We start from the raw sequence: 15113 nt of genomic DNA, 5'->3' as shown, positions 1-15113 counted from the left end.
GTGTCCCCCTCCCAGCTTTGGGGTCCCTTCCCACACCCCCTCAAACTTTGGGGACCCCTCCATGCCCCCCTCCCAATTTTGGGGTCTCCCCACCCCCCTCTGTGCCCCCTCCCAAGCTTTGGGGTTCCCCCCCCCTTCCGTGACCCCGCCCAGCTTTGGGGTCCCCCCATACACCTCTGTGCCCCCCTTAAGATCTGGGGGCCCCCCACACCCCTCCGTGTCCCCCCCCCAGCTTTGGGGTCCCCCCCTCACACCCCCCCCAGCTTTGGGGTCCCCCCCCCACACCCCCCCAGCTTTGGAGTCCCACACACACACACCCCCCTCAGCTTTGGGGTCCCCCCCACACACCCCCTCAGCTTTGGGGTCCCCCCCACACCCCCCCCTCAGTTTTGGGGCCCCATGACGCCCCCCCGGAGCCGTGGGACGTACAAAGGTGTTTATTGGTGGCAGAAGCGGGTCCGGGGGGACCATGCGGCAGCGGGGGGGGGGGGGGGGACACGGGGTGGGGACACGGGGGGGGGGTGGGGATGTTAAAGCCACTCACACGATCGCGGGGGAGGGGACGTTATTGCTACTGCGGGGTGGGGTGGGGCGGGGTGTGCGCAGGGAGCACGACACCGTTGGGCCCAGGCCTCCCCCTCTGCACCTCCCGGCTGCCTGGGTCCCTTTTTTCTTGGGGTGTGGGGTGGGGTTGTGGTGTGTCCTCAACCCCACTAGCAGCCGCTGGAGAATCCACCAAACCAGTTTTCTACCCCCCGCCTCAGGGTGTAATCAGTAGTTTCCAGAGTTAACGGCTCAGGAACAGGCTCGGGAAGGGGCCTTGGCATAAACCCCTTCTCCCCCAATTGTAGTCAGTAGGTGCCAGAGTGAATGGCCCCTAAATGGGGGGAGGTGGGCATAGGCGTGCTCCTCACAGGGGTGGTCAGTAGGTTCCAGAGTGAACAGCCCAAACTGGGAAGGGGGGAGGAGGCAGAGGGGTTGGAGGGGGGGGCGGGGGGCTGGCAGGAAATCCCCATCACTGTAATCAGTAGGTTTCAGGGTGAACACCCAAAAGAGGGTTTTGGGGAGGAGTTAGGTGGGGGGCTGGCCTCCCCCCCCAGTGTCTCTGTAATCAGTAGGTTCCAGAGTAAACAGCCCTGCGCAAAGTGGAGGGGTTCGGAGGGGGGCCGTGGGGTGGTGGTGTGTCACATCATGTCTCCCCGGGCGGGGGGAGGGGACCAAGGCACTGGGTGGGGGAGGGGCGGCGGGGTGGGGGCGCAGCGAGGCGGGGGGGGGGGGCGGGGTTAGGACTGCATCTCGGCCCGCAGCATCCAGGGGAACCAGCAGCAGAAGAGTAACCTGGGGACAGGGGAAGCAGGGTGGGGGGGACACCGTGGGCACGGGGACACTGCGGGGTGTCCCCAAGCCCCCCCTCGGTGTCCCCAACCCCCCCACCTGGAGAAGGAGCTCTCTGAGGTGATGTCCTTCGGGGTCCGCACCGCCGGGAAGTTGCGTTTGGGCTGTGACACTGCGGGGACACGGGGGGGACATGGGGGGGGCCAGGGGGGACACGTCACCCCCCCCCAGCCTCTGCAGGGGGTGGGGAAACAGGGTCCGCGCTGCCCAGCCAATCAGCTTGAGGATTTCCCCTCCAGCTGGCCAATGGGATAGCGAGGGAGTCCCTCTGGCCAATCATCAGAGGCCGGGCCCTGCCTGCTGGCCAATCAGCTGCTCCTTGGCCTGTCATTCAATCAACAGTGAACCTCCCCCCGTGCCAGCCAATCAGCAGCAAGCCCTCCTCCTGCTGCCCAATCAGCAGTGCCCCAGCCTGCCCGCCAGCCAACCACGATGGCCCCGCCCAAACTTCCAGCCAATCAGGAGGGCCCCACCCTGCTTGCCAGCCAATCAGCAGTGCCCCACCTTCCAGCCAATCAGGAGGGCCCCACCCTGCCCGCCAGCCAATCAGCAGTGCCCCACCTTCCAGCCAATCAGGAGGGCCCCACCCTGCCCGCCAGCCCATCATAACAGCCCCACCCAACCCACCAACCAATGGCGATGGGCCCCGCCCTCCCCGCCAGCCAATCAGCACGCACCGGTCACCTGCTGCACCTTCTTCTCGGGGGTGTCGTCCCCCGGCTCCTCCCTGGGACCCCCGACCCTGGGCAGGGGCACAGAGGGGGTCGGGGCCCTGTGTCCCCCCACACCCCCCCGTGTCCCCCCATCCCAGTGTCCCCCAGTAACACCCAGTGTTCCCCCAGAGACCCCCGTGTCCCCCCAGTATCCCCCCAGTGACTCCCATTATTCTCCCAGTGTCCCCCAATACCCCCCAATGTTCCTCAAAATCCCCCAGTGACCTCCCCAGTGTCCCCCAATACCTCCCAGTTCCCCCCCAGTGTCCCCCAATACCTCCCAGTTCCCTCCATGTCCCCCAATACCCCCCAGTGACCCCCCAGTGTCCCCCAATATCCCCCCCAGTGACCCCCATTATTCTGCCAGTGTCCCCCAATACCTCCCCATGACCCCCCAGTGTCCCCAATATCCCCCAGTGACCCCCCAGTGTCCCCCAATACCTCCCAGTTCCCCCCCAGTGTCCCCAATACCCCCCAGTGTCCCCAATATCCCCCAGTGTCCCCCAATATCCCCCCAGTGACCCCCATTATTCAGCCACTGTCCCCCAGTGTCCCCCAATACCTCCCAGTGACCCCCCAGTGTCCCCCAATACCCCCCCAGTGTCCCCAATATCCCCCAGTGACCCCCGTGTCCCCCAGTAACCCCCCGTGTCCCCCAGTATGCCCCCAGTGTCCCCCAGTATACCCACACCCCCCCCGTCTCCCCAGTACCTCTGCACGCGGGAGGGGGGGGCGAAGACGCCGTGTTTGGGGGGGCAGGAGAAATACCGCACCCCAAAAACGGAGCCGTCGTGCTTCCCCCCGGCCGAGTCCAGCTCCACCCCGAACCAGTACCCTGCGCCGGGCGGGGGGGGACGGGACGCGTGAGCCAGGGCTGGGGGGGCTCTGGGGGGGCTCTGGGGGGTCCCCGGGGTTGGGGGGGGTCTCACCGGGGGCGAAGTCCGTGCGCCCGTAGAACCGGGCCCGTCCCGGGCGCTGTCCAGCCACCAGCACCGCGTCCCCCGGGGCCACGCGGCGCCCCTCCCGGTCCAGCCACGCCCCGCCCCGCTTCCTGGGGGCTGTGGGGCGGGGTCAGACGCGACACGCCCACTCGCGGCCACGCCCACCCGCGGCCGCACCCACCCGCAGTCCCAGTCCCTCCCTCCTCCCAGGGACAGCCAGGGGGTGGGGCTATGCAGGCCACGCCCTCCCGTTGACCCCACCCCATTTAGTCACAGCCACGCCCCCTTTTGACCCCACCCCAATCAGGCCCCTAGGGTGGACTCAGGTAGGACACGCCCCTTCCACGACCCCGCCTACCCCCACAAAGCCCCGCCTCTACATTCCCACCCCACCGTGACACCGCAGTGGGCGGGCCTATAGAAGAACACACCCCTCCAAGCTGACCCCGCCCACCTCGCGTGAGTGGGTGGGGATTCATCATGCCCTTCCCACCCAGCCAGCCAATCGCCAGGCTCTTGGCTCTCCACCAATGAGCGTGCAGCTGGGGTGGAGCCAAAGGCAAGGGCAGAGTATAGGGGATGAGCTGAGGAGTGACCCCGGGGGGGGGCCATGGGGGGGAGTCTCAGGCATTTGGGGGGGGTCCCAGGGATTCCAGGGGGGGTTCCCAGGGATTCAGAGGGGGCTCAGGCATTTGGGGGGGGGTCCCAGGGATCCGGGGGGGGTCCCCAGCATCTGGCTGTACCTCTCTTGTCCTTGCGGGCCTTGTGGGGGGCTCGGGCCGGGGCTTCGGGGGGGCTGCGGGGGGGGGACGGCGCCGGGGGCTGCTCCTCCGCTTTGGAGATCTTGGAGACGGAGGCGAAGACGCCTGCGGGCGGGCGGGCGGGCGGTGTCACCCCAGTACAGACCAGTATGGCCCAGTACAACCCAGGACGACCCACCCCACCCCTGCCGCCTCCTCCCAGAGGGTCCCAAGGTTCCCCCCCCCGGCCGCCCCGGGGGTCCGTACCCTGCTTGGGGGGGCAGATGAAGTAGCGGACCCCCCCCACGCTGCCGTCGTTCTTGCCCTCAGGCTCGTCCAGCTCCACCCCGGCCCACTGGCCGCTGGCGAAGGCCGTGGTGCCGCAGAACCGCAGGGTGCCCACCTGGGGGGACACACACCCCCACCACGGCACCCCTGCGTGCCCCCGCGCCCCGAAATCCTGCCCCGCGCCCCGAAATCCTCCCCAGCGCCCCGGGATCCTGCCCCGCGCCCCGAAATCCTGCCCCGAAATCCTCCCCTGCACCCTGAAATCCTGCCCCACACCCCGAAATCCTGCCCCGCATCCCGGGATCCTGCCCCGCACCCCGAAATCCTGCCCCGCGCCCCGGGATCCTGCCCCGCGCCCCGAAATCCTCCCCTGCGCCCCAGGATCCTGCCCCGCGCCCCGAAATCCTGCCCCGCACCCTGGGATCCTGCCCCGCGCCCCGAAATCCTCCCCTGCGCCCCGGGATCCTGCCCCGCGCCCCGAAATCCTGCCCCGCACCCTGGGATCCTGCCCCGCGCCCCGAAATCCTGCCCCAAAATCCTGCCCCTTGCCCCGAAATCCTGCCCCTTGCCCCGAAATCCTGCCCTGTGCCCCAAAATCCTCCCCACTACCCCCCCCAGCCCTGATGTGGATGATTCCCCAAAGGAACTCGCGCTGGGGGCTGCCGGCGGCCCCCCCAACCATCTGCACCCCCCAAAGCCCCTCTTTTTACCCCAAAGCCCCTCTTTTTGCCCCAACCCCCTCTTTTTACCCCAAACCCCCTCTTTTTGCCCCAAACCCTCTCTTTTTACCCCAAACCCCCTCTTTTGCCCCAAAACCCCTCTTTTTACCCCAAGTCCCCCTCTTTTTGCCCCAACCCCCCTCTTTTTGCCCCAAACCCCCCCTTTTTGCCCCAAACCCCCTCTTTTTGCCCCAAACCCCCTCTCTTTGCCCCAACCCCCCTCTCTTTGCCCCAACCCCCCTCTTTTTGCCCCAACCCCCCTCTTTTTACCCCAACCCCCTCTTTTTGCCCCCAACCCCCTCTTTTTGCCCCAAACCCCCTCTTTTTGCCCCAAACCCCCTCTCTTTGCCCCAACCCCCCTCTTTTTGCCCCAAACCCTCCTCTTTTTACCCCAAACCCCCTCTTTTTGCCCCGAAGCACCGTCCCCGGCCCCGCGGCCCCACCTTGCCGCTGTCCAGGCGCACGCGGTCGCCCAGCTGCAGGCCGAGGCAGAGCAGCATCAGGTTCCCGGGCAGGTTGTCGTAGTTGGGGAGGGTGACGCGGGGCAGGCTGCAGCTCAGCGGCACGGCGTCCAGCAGCAGCCGCCGCAGCTCCCGCGCCGCCAGCGCCGCCTCCGCCTTGTCCAGCGCCATGTCCGTGGGGTCCGGCACCACCTCGGCCGCCACCTGCCCTTTGCTGTTCTGGGGGGGGGCGGGCGGGCGGGGGGTGTTGGGGAAGGAATGGGGGGGTCCTGGCGGCACCCCAGTGCTGCGAGGCTCCCAGTAGGGTGGGGATGACCCTGGTGACCCCCCTGCTCCTACTCCGCCCCCCCCCCCCCCCCGAGCTCTCTGTACCCCCACAGCTCTGACACCCCAATACCCCCGTGCCCCTGGTCACGCAATACCCCCATTCCCCCCCAGTGCCCCATTACACCCCCAGACCCCCCAATAACTCAATACCCCCAATCCCCCATCACCCCCCCAATCCCCTCAGTCCCTCCCAACATGCCCCAGTCCCCCCACTCCCCCATTACACCCCAATCCCCTCACTCCCCCCAATCTGTCCCAACATGCCCCAGTCCCCCCACTCCCCCATTACACCCCAATCCCCTCACTCCCCCCAATCTGTCCCAACATGCCCCAGTCCCCCCACTCCCCCATTACACCCCAATCCCCCCAATCTGTCCCAACATGCCCCAGTACCCCCAATCCCCCATTACACCCCAATCTGTCCCAATATGCCCCAATCTCCCCAATCCCCCATCAATCCCCAATCCCCCCAGTCCCTCCCAACATGCCCCAGTCCCCCAATCCCCCATTACACCCCGATTCCCCCCAATCCCCCATTACACCCCGATTCCCCCAATCCCCCATTACACCCCAATCCCCCCATTCCCCCCGATCCCCTATCACCCCCCCAATCCCTCCCATTCCCCCCAATCCGTCCCAATATGCCCCAGTCCCCCAATACACCCCAACCACCCCCAACCCCCCCAGTGCCCCCAGTCCCTCCCAGCACGCCCCGGTACCCGCAGGGCGGGGTCGGCCCCGTGCTCCAGCAGGCAGCGCACGGCGCCCAGGCACAGGTTGGAGGCGGCGATGTGCAGGGCCGTGCCGTGGCTGAAGTCGCTGCAGGTCGAGTGCAGCACTGCGGGGGGACACTGAGGCACGGCCGGGGGGCACGGGGGGGCCCACACCCCCGGGGGGCTTCCCCGGGGACACTGACGTCCTCCCCACCCAGGGGACCCCAATACCCTTCCCCCAGAGACCCCAGTGTCCTGTTCCTCAGGGGACCCCAATATCCCTCCCCTGGCACCCCAGTGTCCTGTTCCATAGGTGACCCCAATATCCTTGGGATAATGGGGACATGGGGGCACTGGGGGCATGGGGACAGCGGGACTGGGGATAGTGGGGACCCCAATATCCTGGGGATCCCCAATGTCCTGCCCTCTGGCACCCCAATATCCTTCTGAAAGGACCCCAATACCCTTCCCCAGGCACCCCAGTGTCCTGTTCCTCAGGGGACCCCAATATCCTACCCCAGGGGACCCCAATATCCTTCCGAGGGGACCCCAATATCCTTCTGAGGGGACCCCATTGTCCTTCCCCTGCACCCCAGTATCCTTCCCCAGGCACCCCAGTGTCCTTCCAAGGGGACCCCAATGTCCTGTTCCTCAGGGGACCCCAATATCCTTCCAAGGGCACCCCAATATCCTTCTGAGGGTACCTCAACACCCTTCCCCAGGCACCCCAGTGACCTGCACCCCCGGGATCCCCAACGTCCTGCCCCCCTGGCACCCCAATCCCTTCCCGCCACCCCCCGATGTCCCGTGCCCGTTTTGGGGGGGGGACACACCCCCTCACCTCGCGGCGCCGCGGCCCGCAGGAGGGTGCGGATGAGCTCGGGGACGTCGAAGTAGGCGGCGTAGTGGAGGGCGTTCATGTGCGTCCAGCGGCTGCGCAGCGTCACGTCCCCCCCCAGCGCCAGCAGCCGCGTCGAGAGGCGCACGGCAGCCGCGGGGTCCCCTGGCACCGGGCATGGGGCGTCACCGGGGGGACGGGGGGGCACCCGGCGGGGGCGCGGGGATGGGGGGCACAGGGACTGGGGATACTGGGGGCGTGGGGACAGCGGGAAGGGATACTGGGGACATGGGGACACCGGGACTGGGGATAATGGGGATGTGGGGACTCTGAGACTGGGGATAATGGGGACATGGGGACACTGGGGATGTGGGGACAGCGGGACTGGGGATACTGGGAGTGTGAGGACAGTGGGACTGGGGATACTGGGGACAGTGGGGATGTGGGGACAGCGGGACTGGGGATAATGGGGACAGTGGGACACTGGGACTGGGGATAATGGGGATGTGGGGAAAGCGGGACTGGGGATAATGGGGACTGTGGGACACTGGGGATGTGGGGACTCTGGGACTGGGGATAATGGGGACAGTGTGACACTGGGGACGTGGGGACAGCAGGACTGGGGAGAATGGGGACAGTGGGACACTGGGACTGGGGATGATGGGGATGTGGGGACTCTGGGACTGGGGATAATGGGGACATGGGGACACTGGGGATACTGGGGGCATGGGGACAGTGGGACTGGGGACCCCCGTGGGGACACGGGACACCCTGAGCACCCACCCACGCCGTGGGCGCCGGCCTTGCAGGCGTAGTGCAGCAGCGTCATGTCCGTCAGCCCGTCCCGGTCGTTGACGTGGCAGCCGCGGCGCAGGATCTGCCCAGTGCCACCAGTTCCCCCCCAGTTCCCCCGAGGAACTCCCCTGGGGCACCCCCAGTAACACCCCCAGTGCTCCCAGACACCTCCGGGAGCTCCCAGTGACCTCCCAGCACTCCCAGCGACCTCCCAGTACCCTCCCTCTGGCTCCCAGCTCCTTCCAGTGCTCCCAGTGACCTCCCAGTACCCTCCCTCTCCTTCCCAGTGCTCCCAGTGACCTCCCAGTACCCTTCCTCTCCGTCCCAGTGCTCCCAGCAACCTCCCAGTACCCTCCCTCTGGCTCCCAGCTCTTTCCCAGTGTTCCCAGTGCCCTCCCAGTACCCTCCCTTCCTTCCCAGTGCTCCCAGCAACCTCCCAGTACTCTCCCTCTGGCTCCCGGCTCTTTCCCAGTGCTCCCAGTGACCTCCCAGTACCCTCCCTCTCCTTCCCAGTGCTTCCAGTGACCTCCCAGTACTCTCCCTCTGGCTCCCAGCTCCTTCCCAGTGCTCCCAGTGACCTTCCAGTACCCTCCCTCTCCTTCCCAGTGCTCCTAGTGACCTCCCTAGAGCACCCAGTTCCTTCCCAGTGCTCCCAGCGACCTCCCAGTACCCTCCCTCTGGCTCCCAGCTCCTTCCCAGTGCTCCCAGTGACCTTCCAGTACCCTCCCTCTCCTTCCCAGTGCTCCTAGTGACCTCCCTAGAGCACCCAGTTCCTTCCCAGTGCTCCCAGTGGCCTCCTTAGAGCCCCCAGCTCCCTCCCAGTGCTCCCAGTGACGGCCCCCGGCACCCCTCTCTCCTCTCGCCCAGTCCCCACCTCATTGCCGATGACATCGACGCTGTGCTGCACTTGGGGCACCCACTGGCGCAGGATGGCGAAGAGCTGGGGCACGGTGGTGCGAGGGTCTAGCAGGATCTCCCGGCACGCCGCGTCGTTCGGGTCGAAGAAGGTGAAGGCTGGGGGGGGGACGGGGGACGCACAGGGTGACACCGGGTTGGGGGGGACACGGGGACATGGGGGGGGGGTGGTGGGGAGTAGAGGACACCCCGCGGTGCACAACCCCGTATCAGCCATCAGAGAATCCCCACTTGGGACACCCCCCACCTCCCCAATTTATTTTTTTTTTCTTTTTGGGGGGGTCCCATCCCGTCTGGGGGGGGTCTCACCGTAGTCCTTGGGCAGGGGGGCGGGGGCGGCCGGGTGCACCATCGGCTTCTTGCGTCGCTCCACCACGGGACTGGGGGGGTCAGGGGGCGGCGCCCCCCCTGCCGGGGGGTCCCCCCCACGCTCCTTCGTCATGGCAACGGCCTGGGGGGGCGGGGCGAGGGCGGTGATGGGGGGCGCTGGGTTTCGGGGGGGCCAATCCCTCCTCCCCCCGCACCGTTGGGATGGGGATGGGGTGACTGGGATGGGATACTGGGATGGAGACGGGATACTGGGATGGTGGTGGGATACAGGGATGGGGATGGGACACGGGGATGGGATAATGGGATGGGATACTGGGATGGAGATGAGATACTGGGATGGGATACTGGGATGGAGACGGGATACGGGGATGGGATACTGCGATGGGATACTGGGACGGATACAGGATACTGGAATGGGGCTACTGGGATGGATACAGGATACTGGGATGGGATACTGGGATGGAGATGGGATACTGGGATGGAGACGGGATACTGGGATGGAGATGGGATACTGGGATGGGGCCAAGGATGTGAGTACTGGGGTAAGGATACTGGGATGAGGACAGGGGTCTGGGATGGGATACTGGGATGGGATAATGGGATGGGATGCTGGGATAGGGATGGGTTACTGGGATAAGGATGGGATACTGGGATGGGAAGCTGGGATAGGGATGGAGGAACTGGGATGGGGATGGGGTGACTGGGATGGGATACTGGGATAGGAGTGGGTTACTGGGATGGGATGCTGGCATGGGATGCTGGGATAGGGATTGGATGCTAGGATGGAATGCTGGGATAGGGATGGGTTACTGGGATAAGGATGGGATACTGGGACGGGATGCTGGGATGGGGGTGGAGGAACTGGGATGGGGATGGGGTGACTGGGATGGGATACTGGGATAGAGGTGGGTTACTGGGATGGGATGCTGAGATGGGATACTGGGATGGGGATGGGATGCTGGGATGGGATACTGGGATGGGGATGCTGGGATGGGATGCTGGGATGGGGATGGGGATGGGGATGGGATGGGGATGGGATGCTGGGATGGGGATGGGGATGGGGATGGGATGGGGATGGGATGCTGGGATGGGGATGCTGGGATGGGGATGGGATGCTGGGATGGGGAAGGGATGCTGGGATGGGGATGGGATGGGGATGGGACGCTGGGATGGGATACTGGGATGGGGATGCTGGGATGGGGATGGGATGCTGGGATGGGATACTGGGATGGGGATGCTGGGATGGGGATGGGATGCTGGGATGGGATGCTGGGATGGGGATGGGAAGCTGGGATGGGGGGCCCAGGATGCGGATGGGCCCAAGATACCGGGATGGGGCTGGGGGCGCCCTGGGACTCCGGGGGGGCCGCGGAGGGGACCCCGGGGCGGGGCGGGGGGGGCCGCGGCGGGGCCAGGCCGGGGCTCGGGGCTAGGGCCAGGCCGGGCCCGGGGGGTTGCTGGGGCCGGAGGGGGTGGCGGTACCGGGATGGGGGTGGGGAGGCTCCCGGTGGCGGCTCCCCCCGCCCCCCCCCCCCCCCCCATCCCCGGCCCCTGCCCGGTACCTGCTGGGGACGCGGCCGCGGGCTGGGCTGGGCGCACTGCGCATGCGCGACCCGCCGGGGGGCTGCGGGGGGCGCGGGGGCGGGGCCTGGAGGGGCGGGTCGGGAGAGGCTATAGGGGGGTGTATAGGGGCTATAGGGGATGGATGAGAGGCTATAGGGGGTGTATGGGGGATGCATGTGCGCTATAGGGGCTGTGGGGCTATAGGGGACTATAGACGCTGCAGAGAAACTGTATCTAGGGAATCAAAGGGGGTGGATGAACATCCATAGGGGACTGTAGGGATGGTGAGCAGCGGCGGGGGCTATAAGGGCTGCAGGGTGGCTATAGGGGACTGTAGAGGATGGGTGAGCTGCTATAGGGGCTATGGGGGAGCTATGGGGCTGCAGGGCAGCCGTAGGGGACTGTAAGGGGATGGATGAGCGGCTATAGGGGGTGCAGAGCAGCTATAGGGCACTGCAGGGGATTCTGAGTGGCTACAGGGAACCATAGGGCATCCCCTATAGGAGCCATGGGGGCTATAGGGGCTGTAGAGCAGCTATAGGGACCTGTAGGCGAGTAAGAGTGCACTATAGAGCTCTATAGGTGCTACAGGGCTCTATAGGGGCTATAGAGGCTGCTGCATAGCAGGCAGATGGGGGGGCTATAGGGAGCTATTAGGGCTGTGGGAGGGGCTATAGGGGCTGTGGGAGGAGCCATGGGAATCTATAGGGGCTGTGGGAGGGGCCACAGGAACTCCCAGCGGCTGTGGGGGGGGTTATAGGGGCTGTGGGAGTGGCTATAGGGGCAGAGTGGCTGCAGCGATCTATGGAGGCTACAGGGGCAGCGGCTGGGGCGTGACATTTTCAAGGGAACCACCCCTTTCCCTGCCGTTAACTCTGGAACCTACCGATGGCTTACTGGCTGGCTGCAAGATGGAGGTTGTGGGGGAGTGGGGGGAATGGGGACACCCCCAGGAGAGACCGATGTCCCCATGGCCACCGGCGAGACCCCCCAGTGTCACACAAAGACCCCCCCAGCCGCTCACTGCCAGCGTCTTTTATTAAAGCCAAAGGGAGGGGATGCCCCGTCCCCAAATTCCTCCCCCCCCTGCCCAGTATCAAAATAAACCTTAAATACAAAAATAAATCGTCCCCACCCCCCCGAAAAAACAGCAGCACCGAGAGGGTGATGGGGGGGGTGACACCCCCAGCGAGGGTGACACAGGCGTCACCACGTCACGGCCCGGCCAGGCCGAGGCCGCAGCTTGTCCCCGCGTAGACCAACGCCGCCTCTTCCTCCTCCTCGTCCTCCTCCTCCTCCTCCTGGCAGATGATGGTGACGGCACCAGTGGGATCCGGCGTCACTGGCTGCAAACAGGCCTGGAAGGACACAGGGGACAGAGGTGACACAGGGACATGGCCGCCCCCGGCAGCAGCCGAAACGTCCCCGTGGCCACACCGCCACCATCACCCACCACCGTCACCCGGTGTCACCTGCTGCTGTCCCGGTGTCACCCACGCTGTCACCCACCGCCATCACCCAGTGTCACCCCCTGCCATCACCTGGTGTCACCCAGTGGCGTTACCCGATGTCACCCGCTGGTGTCACCTAGTGTCACACACCGCCATTACCCAGTGTCACCCACCGCCATCACCTGGCGTCACCCAGTGGCGTCACCCAGTGTCACCCGCTGCCATCACCCAGTGTCGCCCAGTGGTGTCACCTGCTGCCATCACCCGGTGTCGCCCAGCGGTGTCACCTGGTATCACCCACTGCCGACACTCAGTGTCACCCAGTGGCATCACCCGCCGCCACCCAGTGGTGTCACCCAGTGTCACCCACCACCATCACACCTGCTGTCACCCAGCGTCACCTGCCACCATCACCCAGCGGCATCACACAGTGTCCCCCAGCGGCATCACCCACCGCCGTCACCCGCCGCCATCCCCCGGCGTCACCCACCATCTTGAGCCGCTCCTCGGAGACGAGGCTGTCGCGGCGCAGCTGCTCCAGGAGCCCCTCCATGGCCGCCAGCCGAGCGCGGTGCCGCCGCCGCCGCTGCTGCAGCACCTTCACCTTCCGCTGCAGCACCAGGGCCACGGCCACCAGCTCCTCGGTGCTCAGCTCGCCCGGCGGGGACGCTGGCGCCGCGCGGGACACGATGGGGACGGTGGAAACGACGGGCAGGGTTAAAACCGACGAAACGACCGTTTCCGGCGTGGCCGCGGCTTCGAAATACACGGTGGGAGCTTGGGGGGTGACGAGGCGGCCGGGGTCCCCCTTGGGGTCGTCCCCAGGTTTTGTCATGCTCGGTTCCGGGCTGGATTTGGGGACGAGGGGTTGGGGCGGCGGCACCGGCTCTGTGCCGCTGGGGGGCTGCTGGGTGCTGAGTTTCTCCTGTTTCTGTCCGAAAAAAATAAAGCCAAATTTCTGGACGTTCTGGCAGCAAATAGGGATGAGCAGCAACGTGGGTTTCTCCCCAAAAACCCGCTTTTTTGAGGACAAATCCACCCCGAGGTGACGCCCTGCTGCTTCATGCCCTTCCAGGGAGCTTCGAAATCCCCGGGGGGGGGCCTCGAGGACCCTCCGTGAAGCTTCCAGACCCCTCTGGGACAACCCAGCACCCCTCAAAGAGCTTCACGCTCCTCCTGAGGGGCGTTCCGGAACCTTCTAGAGTCCTCGAGAACTTTATAGCATCCTCCAGGGCCTTCTAGAGTCCTCTAGAACCATCCAGATTCCTCCAAAACATTCTAGAGTCCTCTAGAACCTTCTAGGGGCCTTGAGAACCTTATAGAGGCCTCCGGAACCTTCTAGAGTCCTCTAGAACCTTCTGGGGACCCCCAAGTTGTCGCCCCTTCTGGGGACTCACTTCTAGCTTCTAGCGGGGTCTCACCGTGGGGCCGCAGGGGAAGATGGTGGGGACGGCGTCGGGCCGCAGGTAGCGCACGCCCCAGCGGTACTGGAAGCAGGAGGGCTCGAAGTGGTCACTGCAGAGGTGCTGGTGGCGGGTGGGCAGCCAGTCCTCCCGGCGCATCTGTGCCAGCCACCGGCGCAACCGCGGCGTGTCGTGGAGCGGGAACCTGCGGGGGGCAGTGGGGTGTTTTGGGGGGGTCCCCCACACCCCCCCCAAGTCTGCTGGAGACCCAAAGGGCTCCCGGAATAGGCTGCCCCGTGGCAGGGTCTTCCCCCACTCACCCCGGGGGGTTCCTGCCCCTCCTCAAAGAGCTCACTTGGCCCTTCCACGGGCACCGCTCGGGTTCAAGTTTAGGCTCAGGCTCAAGATCAGGGTTAGAGCCAGACCCCACCTAGGCCCCACTCAGGTTCAGGTTCCCACTCAGGTCCCGGCACACTCAGGTTCAAGGCTCAGGCTCCAGCTCAGGTCGAGGACCAGACCCTGCCCAGGCCTCGCTCAGGCTCAGGCTCAGGCTCCAGCTCAGGTCGAGGACCAGACCCTGCCCAGGCCTCGCTCAGGCTCAGGCTCAGGCTCAAGCCTAGGTCCAGACCCCACTCAGGTTTATATCCAGGTCCAGGTCCCACTCAAGTTCAGGCTGAAGCTCAGGCCTAGACCCTGCCCCGGCACCATTCAGGCTCAGGCTCAAACTTAGGCCCAAACTCTAACTAAGCTCAAACTCAGGCTCAAACTCAGGCCTAAACCCAGACCCCGCCCAGGCCCCCCCTCGTGGGCGTGGCTCCAAGCAGAAGCCACACCCCTCGCTCCTCCTCCTCCTCCTCCTCCTCCTCCTCCTCCTGCTGGCCCCGCCCGGGATCCCCGGTACCGACTTGTAGAAGCTGAGGCGGCGGCCGGGCGGCCGGGCCTGTCCCGCCGCGTTGGAGCAATGCGGGGCGCGGCAGTACTTGGGCATCGCCGTTGCCGCCTCACGTGACGCGGCTGCGTGTGACGTCACCACGCACGCACGTCGCCGTACCCACTCCCCCCCTCCCGCGGCGACGCATGCGCACTGAGGAACGGCCGGGGGGTGGGGGGCCGGTGCCTACGCGCCAGGGCAGGAGCGGGGGGGTCCCCCCGTGGGGCTCCCCGCAGCCGGGCCGGCCCCGTTCTCCCGCGGCGTTTTCCGGAACCGTTAAGAACCGCCGTCGCCTCCCGCCGTGCCCCAACTGCCGCCGGCGGCCACGGGCCGGTTGGGCCGGTCCCGCGGGCCTCGAACCCGTGGACAGAGCGGAGAGAGGAGGCGGGGTCAGCGCCGGCCGGCGGGTGGCTATTGGCCGAGCTCGGCGTGGAGTGACAGGAAGGCGCGGGGCGGAGCCTAGCCCGCGCGGTGCCGCGCTGCCATTGGGCGAGGCGGGGAGGCGGGCGGTGAGCGGCGTGGGCGGTGGCCAATAGGAACGGGACGCCGGCTTTCGGCGCGCAGTTCGGAGCGGGAGCGAGAGGCGGCGG

At 66.4% G+C, this 15113-nt stretch overlaps 2 protein-coding genes across 2 annotated transcripts; both read right to left on the bottom strand.

Moving 5' to 3' along the window:
* Positions 1-507: 507 nt before the first annotated feature.
* On the bottom strand, positions 508-10794 carry CLIP3 (CAP-Gly domain containing linker protein 3). Its single transcript, XM_074930778.1, has 14 exons — positions 10738-10794; positions 9155-9296; positions 8805-8944; positions 7919-8012; positions 7139-7300; positions 6304-6422; positions 5240-5476; positions 4057-4192; positions 3793-3915; positions 3038-3166; positions 2820-2943; positions 2073-2137; positions 1435-1507; positions 508-1338 (listed from the first exon to the last, which is right to left on the bottom strand). The coding sequence occupies exons 2-14, from the start codon at positions 9285-9287 to the stop codon at positions 1284-1286; spliced, it is 1590 nt and encodes a 529-aa protein (XP_074786879.1). The 5' UTR covers positions 9288-9296; positions 10738-10794; the 3' UTR covers positions 508-1283.
* Positions 10795-11791: 997 nt separating this feature from the next.
* On the bottom strand, positions 11792-14627 carry THAP8 (THAP domain containing 8). The gene is made up of 4 exons (XM_074930779.1): positions 14498-14627; positions 13611-13797; positions 12680-13120; positions 11792-12096 (listed from the first exon to the last, which is right to left on the bottom strand). Exons 1-4 carry the CDS (start codon positions 14578-14580, stop codon positions 11953-11955), a joined length of 855 nt encoding a protein of 284 aa, XP_074786880.1. The 5' UTR covers positions 14581-14627; the 3' UTR covers positions 11792-11952.
* Between the last annotated feature and the right edge of the window lie 486 nt (positions 14628-15113).

This window comes from Athene noctua, chromosome 35 (assembly GCF_965140245.1).
Source record: "Athene noctua chromosome 35, bAthNoc1.hap1.1, whole genome shotgun sequence".
In the NCBI taxonomy this organism is placed as follows: Eukaryota; Metazoa; Chordata; class Aves; order Strigiformes; family Strigidae; genus Athene; species Athene noctua.
Note: the sequence above shows the minus strand (reverse complement) of the source record. Positions and strands in the feature narration are given on the sequence as shown.

What these genes read in the sequence shown, in the direction of transcription:
- THAP8 (XM_074930779.1), bottom strand. Translation starts at nt 14,580, where the DNA reads ATGCCCAAGTACTGCCGCGCCCCGCATTGCTCCAACGCGGCGGGACAG. An exon ending in CGCCGCCTCAGCTTCTACAA is followed by an intron (nt 13,798 to 14,497) that starts GTCGGTACCGGG and finishes TGCCCCCCGCAG; the next exon opens with GTTCCCGCTCCACGACACGC. An exon ending in CCGAGGAGCGGCTCAAGATG is followed by an intron (nt 12,097 to 12,679) that starts GTGGGTGACGCC and finishes GTGTCCTTCCAG; the next exon opens with GCCTGTTTGCAGCCAGTGAC.
- CLIP3 (XM_074930778.1), bottom strand. Translation starts at nt 9,287, where the DNA reads ATGACGAAGGAGCGTGGGGGGGACCCCCCGGCAGGGGGGGCGCCGCCC. An exon ending in TCGATGTCATCGGCAATGAG is followed by an intron (nt 8,013 to 8,804) that starts GTGGGGACTGGG and finishes GGCACTGGGCAG; the next exon opens with ATCCTGCGCCGCGGCTGCCA. An exon ending in GGGCCGACCCCGCCCTGCGG is followed by an intron (nt 5,477 to 6,303) that starts GTACCGGGGCGT and finishes GCCCCCCCCCAG; the next exon opens with AACAGCAAAGGGCAGGTGGC.